Below are 12,137 nucleotides of genomic sequence, written 5' to 3'. Positions count from 1 at the left end.
CGGTAAATTCCGAATTCCCCCTACATACCAATGGCCAAAATACCGGTCGGTAACGGTATTATTACCGAAAATCGGCCGTTACCGACCGGTATTTGGCTTCCTACATGAGGCCCAATGTGAGGCCAATATCTATCAAGGGGAATAACGGCAAAAGGGTTAGTGAATTTTCATACCTAGACATAACTTTGATTCTAGGATTTGTTGGTTTCCATGTCTTGCAAATTGCTGCCTGCGTTTTAACCAATCTGTAGGGGTTTTACTTGGGCTGGCAACAAGGGTGAGGAGCAAGCCTATACTGCCTCTGTTGGAGGATTACAGACTTGAGTGCTAGCCAGTTAGGACCTATGGTGCAGCCATACGGGTATATCGGGACTGCTCAAAGCTCTAACTGGAGGAAAATAGTTTTTGCAGGAGATTCCTATGCCTCAACCCAACAGCTCACAATTTTTTCTCCATTAAGAATTGGGCTCCCTAAATTCTCTCCATTCACCAAGCGGTGATCGCAGATTGTTAAAACTGTGATAATGGGTTAAAGATCCCTTGCTTGAGATACATAAAGAGCACCCCCGACACCCTGGGTAGGCCGGATTTCTTTTTCTCCCCTATAGGCTGGGTCAGGATGAGAGGGGCAAGATAAAAGCGTTGTATACGAGTCTGGCCTCAGATGCGAGGGAGCTTAGGGTTTCAGCCAGACCAACAACGACGGAATAATTAGTCATTAAAGTTTAGAATGGTCCTGAGCCATAACTTTACCTGGTTCGAAACCTTTGGGAGCATTCACTGCAAACCAAGTTCCGGGGTGGCTCAATTAGAAGTGATCTTTGATTCCCTACAGGGCAGTACAAACCATAAAGTATTCTAGTATGCCCCTGTGACAACTGTCTGCAGACATCAAAGCATTTTATATTTCTTTTTGCTGCTATTTTGATCCTTTCAAGCAGCGTTATCTTTTGCCTATTCTTAAGGTTCATGAGTTCTAACAATACAGACTGGCTTTTGATTTCCTTTCAATGTTGTCGTAGCCCGCAGTTTGTAAGACTGTGGGAAGATTTCTAAAAGGTGCTCTTCAATGCCACTAATCTATGGATTTTTAGATACTTTTATGTTTGTTTTCTATTATTTGCTATTTTTGTTTTTTATGAGGTTTCAAACTACGATGTTTCATGACTGAATTTTATATGGATGTTTTTATGAATTTCTGTACAATTGTGTTTTTTATGGTCAGTATAGGACCGAAAAAAGATTATTGGATTGATTGGACTTCAACGCCATGGGCCCTCTAGCTGAATGGGTACTAACCGAAAATGGAGGTATCGACCCCTGCTTCCGATAGCTGCCAACGCATCCATCTGGCTAAAGAGGCTGCAGCTACTGGTCTAAAGGGTTTTTGTAAAGCAATCAACAACTGCCCCCCACCCCCAACCTCCCAAAAATCAGAACAAAACTCACTAGTACTTACCTTGTAAGCATTGTACCACACACCGTTTGCTATTACCGGGGAATGCTGGGTTTGAAACAGAGCTGAAGTTGGACCTCGTTCTCCTGGGGATAGTAAACTAAACTCCTTCTGGGGAGAATACTCTAACTGGGAGAGCTAAGGCGCGCACATTGAGACTCTCTTGCATGATACTAAACATAAAAGCATTGTCAATTTTACTGACAATTGTTTTCAGAATTTTTTATCTGGCCAATTCGCTAAGAATTTAAGGGCAATACCAACGTCCCACAAAATTCAAAATCTGGGTGGAGGGGGGAATTGGACATTCGAATACCGCTCATGAGCTTACAAACAAATGGATGTTACCCTACAGTTTGACTATCCGCTGGAAGATATCCTGCACTAATCCCTGACCTAAAGCTGTTAACTGACCTGTACGCCAGACCATATGCCAGACCTGCAGATGCTGAGGAAGACAGGAATTTTACAATAAGACATCCATCCGCCCCAATGGAATCTGCACCAACCACACCAGGCCCTCCAGGCTGAGGTGTACCGTTTATATGCCCTAGCGAGCCGTGCCTGTCTGATGCAGGACACAGTGTTCTGCGAAATTCCTGGAAAACTTCATATCTCCTGGAAACCCTCAATGCCAACAGTGATAGGTGTCCAGAGAGTATTAGAGGACGAGGCAGTCCCATGGGTCTAGCAATAGGCTTCGCCGGTATGGAGTAAGTAATGGACAAACACAGGTTAGCTCCAGGAGAACAGGAAACCATGCTTGCGCTTTCCAAAAGGGAGTCACTAGAATTATCTCAGCTCTTGGTCTCCTCACCTTGGAAAGACCACTGAGAATTATCATAAACGGAGGGAATGCGTAGCTCAGGAATCAGGACCAGTCCTGGAGGAACGGATCAGGCACTTGGGCTTCCTGATCTGGCTGTCAACTGAAGAATGTTGGCATCGGACAGTTGAGGGAAGAGGCGAACAGATCCAATGTGCAGGGACCCCAATGGACCGTGTTGAAGATCTTCAGGTGAAGCTGCTAAGCGCTGTAATCCTGCAGGTGACAGGAATGGCAACCCGTAATGGCACTAGGTTGTCCCGCAAGGTTCTCGGCCACCGTTGAAATCCGACGTTGGAGACAAAAGTGTCAAAGGTCCTTGGCTATCTCCAGGATTTGGTTTGACCAATTTGTTGACATACCAAACTGCAGGTACGTTGTCCATCCGCAGAAGGATGCTACAGTCAGTCTTCCCCAGGGAGAGACTCCTTATTACAAATTGATGCGTAGGTTGGGTTTCGCCTCCGACCAGCAGCCCCCCATGCAGACCAGACCGAATCTCGCATCCCAGCTCCACTGGCTGGCGTCTGACTCAAACATCTCTGGAGAATAGATTTAAATTGCTCTGCCATTCCAAGCTTCACTGTGATCCAACCACCAAGACATCTGTCATGGCCTCGGAAGTCAAGCTGACTTGGTCTGAATATTTGAGGCCCTTTCGGAGGTGCTGTATCTTGAGCCATTGAAGGGCTCTGTGGTGTAGCGGAAGATAGCCTGAATCGCGGAGGCCAGAAGCTCTACGATACGGGCTATCGATCTCAATGATACTGTCTGGGTACACAAGGCAGGCCTCAATTCCTTCTTGATATTTAGGACCTTCTGAGGAGGAAGGACTAGCTGCGTCAAGATTGAGTGCATCAGACAACCCAGGAATTCTTTGCGCTGGGTTGGGATAAGAACTGACTTCTGGGCATGGATAATGAAACCCAGGTCCTGAAGGCGTTGGATCGTCCAATCTTGTGCAGTAAAACTATCGGAGGACTCTGTGTTATAAGGATAATCTCATTCAGATTGATGATCAAGGGCACTCCTTTTGCTCGAAGGAATTCGACCAGGGGCCTCATGATCATTGTGAAGAACCAGGGTGAGGAGGATAGAACGAAGGGAAGGACTTTGAACACTGACCATGTTATGAGCAATGTAATATGTGCGGCCATAAGCAGTACATTGCAGGAGCGCAAGTTATAGTTGGCTCAGGTAACTATAACTGCTGAATTTTACTGGTTTTGTATGTGTGAAATCTGAGCCCCTAACTAGAATGTCCCTGTAACCTTTGTTCTTTTAAGCGACAATATATTACACACCCAAAACTTCCCCCCCCCCCAGGAAAACCAGAAGAAGAATACCGCTGCACAGCAGTTATTCATGCGTTTCGACTCCACTAGTCTCTTGTTCACAGTACTTACTCATAATGGTTAGGAGGAAGTGACAACATGGGAAAAATTAATACCTTATTAGCTGCCAAACACGCATATAGACATGTAACAATACAGCAGTATGTGCAATCTCTAATTGCTATATAAGAATAGATTTTACAATACTTCACAACGAAGAGCCAGGGAAAACCAAAAAGTTAGAATGGCAGAGAACATACAGCATATTTGGTGTTACAATAAACAGGAAAAAGAACATAATAAATTTGCATGGTGATTGTAGATGCTGATCAAAGTTGTGTACTTAAACCGTGATCTTATTTCCTTGGTAGTATGTTTCGCCTTACTGTCACAAAAACAGAAAATTCATTTCGGCAAACTATCTGGATTAAACAGATTTTGAAATATACTTGCCATAAGCTGCTTCTTGACCCACATCACTTTGAACGAAAGAAATCACCCCAATTCCGGTGGCAAGCAAACCATTTCGAAACCACGAGAGGAATCCTAGGTAAGAATACCAGAATAAGGTTAGACGGTGTTGCTTCACTATCACCCATAGTGGTGCTTCAACAAACTTGCAATTGCATGCCAGAAGCTGAAATACTGTCATTCAGCAGTGAGAAATGTGTTTTACTACCCAAACTATTCAAACTAGTTCATGGAGACAATTGCAAAAGGGATAAACTAATGGATAGCAACATTAAAGATTCAATCTCCCTACCTGCACACTCAGAAATGTAAAGATCTGTGTGTTTCCCAATGTAAGAAATTTAGTTGGTGCGCTGTGCAGATTTCTAATCAGTTTACAAGTTCACTTCAGATCTGTGCCTACAACATATGCCTGTCCACCATGACTAATAATCTTAGCAAGAACATTGCAGTAGAGTGAAATATAGGTCAACATGGTGTAGAAATATAATTAACACGGTCTACACTACGGAAATGAGATCAGACTTCAGTTCCAGGCTGCTTTAATTTAGAAAACATACATTGCATTTAGATTGAAAATCCCATATCAATATTTTAAAAAAATATATATCTAGGGCATAATGATTTGGTGGTGGTAGGAAAAACTAAGACCTGAAAACAGTGGTCTCTTGAACTAATGGGCATGAAAATATATACTGTATGGATATGCAGAATACATTCTAATTTACTACTCCACTCCAGCCTGGGCAGTCCTGTAAGAGCGTGGTCAATCTTAAGAATGGAAACATAACTGATTAATTTCTGAAGGGAAGTGGATATATCTACTGGCGGTCGCCAGTAGATAGTTATAGTTAGGATCGTGTTTCCATAGGAAATCCGCAACATTCTATTTGGAATAACTTTAGCGCCGATTGACGAATCCTCGCGAAATTTTCAAAATAGGTGGGGCGCTCCGCTCCTTCCCTGAAAGTCTCGGGGGATTCGTCAAGCAGGGGCTGAGAAAAGGGGGGGGGGGGGGGGGGGGTCCCAAAACGCGTTTTCCCCATGCATTTTTCCATAGGACCTTTAGTCCAAGCTACAGCCCGAACGGCTGAACAGAATTACTTGAAATTTGGCAGAGAGGTAGTCCTCGGGTCAGGGATGTGCCTTTTGCAGGTCTGGTGTAAATCGGTTCAGTATTTCCTGAGAAAATAGCATTTAAAAGCATATATATATTATATATATATATATCTATAGGCGCGCTCTGTGCGCGTACAGTAAAACTTACCGTACACGCACGCTGCCGTGCGCGATTCTGATTGGTTGTTAGATCTTAGTAAACATTCGAATCGGTCGAAACCAGGAAGTGTCGGCCGCCATTTTGTCTCTCGCAGTCTGAGGGGGTTAAAAACAAAGGTGGAGAACGTGAAAAAGGGGCAGGGTGGACAGTTCCTGACCCCCTAGCCTTTGTCAGGGGGTCCCAGAACGACCCCCAAGTGCCAAAATTTCCTTGAATTTTTTTGCGAAAAATCGCGGAGTACGCGTACGCGTACGGTAGAAATGTAAAAATTCCGCGAACTGCGTAACGTGGGCGCGCGGTGCGAGAAGCGCCGTGCGCGCCCACAGTGCGTGCATCACTGATGAGATATGTGTCTTTCTGAAAAAAAAATATTTGTAATATATGTATAGCTAAAAATTAATGGAAGAAGACATGGGTAAATAAGTGTCTAAATACAGTGATGTAATATCTGACGTCATCAGCAGAAGATTGCGGTCGCGTGAGTTATAGTTGCCTGCACCACTAACTATAACGGGGGAATTTCAATGGTTTTTCACGAGTGAAATGTCCAGCTAACTATAACATGTGTGAAACCTATGGTTTTTTAAGTGAAAAAAATATATATATTATATATTCACTTAAAAACCATAGGTTTCACACATGTTATAGTTAGGAGGATATTTCACTCGTAAAAAACCAATGAAATTCCCCCGTTATAGTTATTTCAGATAACTATAACTCGCGCGCCCGCAATCCTCTGCTCATGACGTCACATATTACATCACTCATGACCTGGTCAGTGGCATCACTCTTGACATCACTGATGACATCATCCTTGTGATAGAGTGGCGGTTGCGTGAGTTATAGTTATCTGAAATAACTAGAACAGGGGAATTTCATTGTTTTTTTACGAGTGAAATATCCACCTAACTATAACACGTGGGAAACCTATGTTTTTTTTTTAGTGAATTTGCAAGGTTTTTTAAATGCTAATTCCTAACTATAACGTGTGTGAAACCTATGGTTTTTTCAGTGAATTTGTACGTTTTTTAAAATGCTAAGTTATGTATGTATTATTATTTTTTTATATATTTATTTTACAATAAACTACGCATAAATTTTTTTAATGGTTTTTCACCGTGCGCGCACCCCCGCGATTTAATTTTTTTTTTTTTAATGTTTTATTCTGCCTTCGGGGTCCTTTAGGGACCCCCTGACAAAGGCTAGGGGGTCAGGAACTCTCTACCCTGCCCCCTTTTCACGTTCGCCACCTTCCTTTTCCACTCTCGCACAGAAAACAAACAAAATGGCGGCCGACACTTCTTGATTTCGACCGATTCGAACATTGACTGACATGTAACAACCAATCAGAATTACGCTCGCGCACGTTAAGGTGCGCGCACGGTGCGCGGCTATAGATCTGTATGTGCTTTTAACTGCAATTTTCTCAGGAACTACTGAACAGTTTGACTCCATATATGCAAAAGGCACATCCCTGACCTGAGGACTACCTCTCTGCCAAATTTCAAGTAATTCTTTTCAGCCGTTCGGGCTGTACCTTCGACTAAAGGTCCTATGGGAAAATGCATGGGGAAAACGTGTTTTGGGACCCCCCTTTTTTCTCGGCCCCCGCTTGACGAATCCCCCCCCCCCCCCGAGACTTTCAGGGTAGGAGTCGAGCGCCGCGCCCCATTAGTTTTCAAAATTTCACGAAGATTCGTCAACCGGCGCCAAAGTTATTCAAAATAGAATTTTTAGATTTCCTATGGAAACACGGTCCTAACTATAACTATCTACTGGCGACCGCCAGTAGATTATATCTACATATATATATAATCTACTGGCGGTCGCCAGTAGATAGTTATAGTTAGGACCGTGTTTCCATTGGAAATCCGCAACATTCTATTTGGAATAACTTTGGCGCCGGTTGACGAATCCTCGCGAATTTTTCAAAACTAATGGGGCGCTCCGCTCCTACCCTGAAAGTCTCGGGGCGATTCGTCAAACGGGGGCTGAGAAAAATGGGGGGTCCCAAAACGCGTTTTCCCCATGCATTTTCCCATAGGACCTTTAGTCCGAGCTACAGCCCGAACGGCTGAACAGAATTACTTGAAATTGGGCAGAGAGGTAGCCCTCAGGTCAGGGATGTGCCTTTTGCAGGTCTGGTGTAAATCTGTTCAGTAGGTCCTGAGAAAATAGCATTTAAATCAATATATATATCTGTAAGCGCGCTCCGTGCGCTTACGGTAAGCTTACCATACGCGTACGGTGCCGTGCGCGAGCTCAATTCTGATTGGTGGTTACATGACTGTAAACATTCGAATCGGTCGAAATCAGAAAGTATCAGCCGCCATTTTCTGTCTCTCGCACTGAAAAACAAAGGTTGATAACATGAAAAGGGGGCAACGAAGAGAGTTGCAGACCCCCTAGCGTTCGTCAGGGGGTTCACGAAGGACCAAAAAGTATGAAAAATTAATTTAATAATTTTTTTAAAAAATCGCGGAGTGCGCGTACGGTAAGCTTACCGTACGCGTACAGTAAAAAAAAAAAAAAATAAAAAAAAGAATTAACAATCACATTTAATATATAAATCTAAGGACCCCCAAGGGAGAAAAAAACAATTGATATTTTGTAAAAAATGGCGAGGCGTGCACGGTACGAAATGCGGAACGTGGGCGCTCGGTGCATTTAAAAAACCGTACAAATTCACTGAAAAAACCATAGGTTTCACACACGTTATAGTTAGGAATTAGCATTTAATAAACCTTGCAAATTCACTTAAAAAACCATAGGTTTCACACAAGTTATAGTTAGCTGTACATTTCACTCGTAAAAAAACAATGAAATTCCACGTTATAGTTAGATCAGGTAACTATAACTTGCGCGACCGCAATGCACAATGTGTCATTTCAGATGTCATCATTGATGTCATGAGTGATGTCACTGACCATGTCATAAGTGATGTAATATGTGACGTCATCAGCAGTTTATTGTGGGCGCGCAAGTTATAGTTACCTGATCTAACTATAACGTGGAATTTCATTGGTTTTTTACGAGTGAAATGTACAGCTAACTATAACTTGTGTGAAACCTATGGTTTTTTTAAGTGATATATATATATATATCTGCTCCAGTTGCACCTGAAACGAGTCACTCGCGGTCGGGTGCTGTAGATACGGCGGTGCCTACCGTATAGTATTAACGCTCCAAATCCTTTCGTATATAAAGAATGCAAGCACTCACGGGTGGCGTGGCAACAGGTCTTTATTTCCGGAACAGACGCGTTTCGGCGATCTGCCTTCCTCGGTGTTAACGGCACACGAGAAACGCCATATTTTATACACATCCATCTCCATGTATCACAACATAATAGACATAGACAGAGGACAGCGTAAAGTGTCGGTGGACTTACTGACGCCATCTTGTAATGTACCTATGTACAAATTATACAATATATACATACACGTAAATGTGAGGGCGGTCCCAGATTATCAGAATTAATCCTGTAGCTACAGTATTCACTTAGAGTGCGTACCGCACCAAATATCATAGATTAAACACACAAATAGTGTATCACTAGAAGATGGCCGCCACCCCACCTCTATGCATGATAATGCCGTGTATCGGCGTTGCACTTGATAATGCCGTGTATCGGCTTGCACTGGCTGTCAAACTCATTCATATTATATACAATACAATCAATCTAGTCTAAACACATATAGCAAAGGGGTAATCGAAGAAGCTCACAACAGCAGGTTGCTACAATCAGAAGACAAAGTTCATAGATCCTCCATTAAATATCCAGACAAGCATATTAATTTCCCAAATGTACTGACAACTCTTCATTACTGTTAAGACCTGACGGAAACTTGGACTGAAGGTCAATAATGTAACGTGATTCTAACCTCCGCAGTTTCTTCAGGCGGTCGCCACCTCTAATATTTTCTGGGACAAAGTCTAGACCAAAAAACTGTAAAACATTCTTACAATTAGGATGTTTTTCTTCATAATGTCTCGCTACAGGGTATGAGGCATCTCCTTTCAGTATAGCCCTCCTGTGTTCTAATATTCTGATTTTCAAAGAATGAATGGTGCTGCCTATGTACAATAGGCCACACGGGCAGACGAGACAGTAGACTGCATAGGGGGTACTGCAGGTTAAGAACTTTTTGATGGGCCTTTTCAGATTAACATTAGGTATAGTGTAATTAAGGACTCTATGGCTGTTAGAACAAGCCTTACACTTACCGCACGGGAACAAACCTTGCATATGTTTCAAAGTGCCCTGCTGTGGTGATTGTTTGGTTAAATGGCTGTTAACCAATCTATCCTTTAATGACCTCGCCTTTTTAAAGGTTATCATTGGATAATCCGGAATATCCTCCCCTACGATAGCGTCACTTTTCAAAATATGCCAATTTTTATTTAGCATCTTTTTCAAGAAATTGGACTCTGCAGAGTATGTCGTGATCATTCTAAATTTACCTTCATGTGAATCGACGGAATCTTTTCTTATAACCGTCTTCTCTTCTAGCAAGTGTTGTCTAGGGATTCCCCTAACTTTATTGAGTGTCTTGTCCAGTAAAGCCTGTCCATATCCTCTGATTCGAAATCTGTTTATACATTCCCTGGCTGCCAATTCAAAATCACAGGTTCTGGAGCTATTCCGTTTTAATCGTAAAAGCTCCCCATAGGGTATACTCTGTATCAGTTTGGGGGGATGGTTACTAGTCGCAAAAAGGATCGAATTCCCCGCTGTTACCTTACGATACAAGGCTGTTTCTAATTTACCTTCAGAAATGAACACCTTTAGGTCCAGATAGTCCACTGCCACTGGACTCACTGTACCTGAAAAGTGTAAATTGAGGTTGTTTGCGTTAAGATCCTCTATGTAACCTTCCGCTGATTCAGTGGTTCCCTCCCAAACAATGAACAGGTCATCGATATAACGATACCATGCTTTTACCTGGCCTGTCACTTCACCTTTTACAAAGGTTCTGGACACCTGCTCCTCCCACCAGCCCACCAACAAGTTGGCGTAGCTGGGGGCGAAACAGGTGCCCATCGCAGTCCCTGAAATTTGTTTATAGTACTGATCACCAAATACAAAAATGTTATTAGAAAGGCAAAAGGTTGTAAATTCAATCAGCATAGAATTATGTTCCGCATATCTCAATTGTCTTCTGTTGAGGAAAAATTGGACGGCTTTGATCCCATCTTCATGTTTTATACATGTATATAGGCTGGTGATGTCCAATACCATTAATACATACTTGGAGTCCCAAATTAGACTGTTCAATTTACTCAAAAAGTCTTTTGTGTCTCTCACATATGATTTCAATTGTAGCACGAATGGGAACAGAAAGTGGTCGATAAACTGACATATGTTCTGTTAAACTCCCTTGCGAGGAGACTATGGGTCTGCCCGGTGGCTTTACCTTATCCTTATGGATTTTAGGGATGTGATAGAATGTTGCCACCAGAGGAGTGGTATTCCTCAAAAATAAATGCTCCTCAGTCCCCAGCATAGATTTATCGTACCATTTTTTAATTAACAACTCATAGCTCTGGACACTTGCTTGATAGAGTTCTCAAGAGGACTTGGTGTAATGGTTGTTGTCCGACAGTTGTCTCAGGGCTTCACCACAGTATTGCTCCCTGGTTTGTAGCACTACATTACCGCCTTTATCTGAAGGCTTGATTATAATTGACGTGTCTTGCAGTAAGCCATCTAGGGCTTGCTTCTCCTCTTTAGTCAGATTTTCACAAGAATTGCGTTTCTCCTCTTTAGTCAGATTTTCACAAGAATTGCGTTTATGAGTACTGCATCTGAATTTCAATAGATCCTTGACCATTATATCTGAAAATGTATCTATAGTGTCAAAAGGCATTTGCGGTACAAAGGTAGATTTCAATTTAAAAGGACTTACTTCGCTGGAGGAGCCTAGCGCGCAACCAAGATGGCCGCGTAGGTGCGAGGCTCCCGAGGACCTCCGCAACCTCCTACATTTATCCTGAATTCATCCTGCCTCGATTGAGGGGACTGTGTTTGTGAGCCTGAGCTGAGGTGGCACCCGTTTTCCGTTCTCGAATTGGACCCCGGGTGCCGGAGTGAGCACCGATTGAGGTTTGCGGCCTTCTTCTCGCCGAACCCCGGATTTGCGTTGGGGGGTGACCCAGTGGCAAAGTGAACAACAACGGCGGGCCGGGCGAGTCGCGTACCCCGCACTTTCGCTTTCTCGCCGTTTCTGCAGGTGAGATCGCGGAGCCTCTTGTGTTGGTGTGGCCTCGCTGGGGGACCCGGCCTGCCTGCCTGCTGTGGCCCGCCCCGCCGATCTGGAGTGGCCCCCCGGAGCTCGTGGCCCTGATTGCCTGCCCTCTACGACGTTGCTGGTTCGATTGTGGGACCAGCGGCGATGGCCACGAAACAAGATGGGGATCGGTCAAAGACCAAGTCGACCCGACGTGGCACCGTCCATCCGGCCAACAGCATGGACCGCTATACCCTCCAGAGGGGATCTCCCGGCGGACCGCACAAGTCCCCTGAGGGCCCCTCTGATGCCCCGGACTTGCCCACGGATCTGACTCTCCACGATGTCATGGGCGCCATTTCCGAGATGAAGGCCTCGGTGGGCCAGCGGTTCGACACCCTGGCACAGAAGATCGATGCGGTCCTTGTAGACGTGGGCCTGGTGAGGGCCGATCTTTCCAAGACCAACGATCGAGTTGACTCTTTGGGCCACACCGCATCGGGCCTTACGACTGAGGTGGCGGCACTACAACTGGAGGTAC

The 12,137-nt window shown here is 44.0% G+C and overlaps 1 protein-coding gene across 1 annotated transcript in view; it reads right to left on the bottom strand.

Annotated features, from left to right (window-relative positions):
* Positions 1–12,137, bottom strand: part of TMEM160 (transmembrane protein 160) — a 74,728-nt gene that overhangs the window by 15,325 nt on the left and 47,266 nt on the right. The window contains exon 2 of the mRNA XM_085625661.1: positions 4,070–4,162. Coding sequence (XP_085481787.1) covers positions 4,070–4,162 — 93 coding nt within the window. The remainder of the gene's footprint in view (positions 1–4,069; positions 4,163–12,137) is intronic.

This window comes from Triturus cristatus, chromosome 9, assembly GCF_964204655.1.
Source record: "Triturus cristatus chromosome 9, aTriCri1.1, whole genome shotgun sequence".
NCBI classification, from domain to species: Eukaryota; Metazoa; Chordata; class Amphibia; order Caudata; family Salamandridae; genus Triturus; species Triturus cristatus.
Note: the sequence above shows the minus strand (reverse complement) of the source record. Positions and strands in the feature narration are given on the sequence as shown.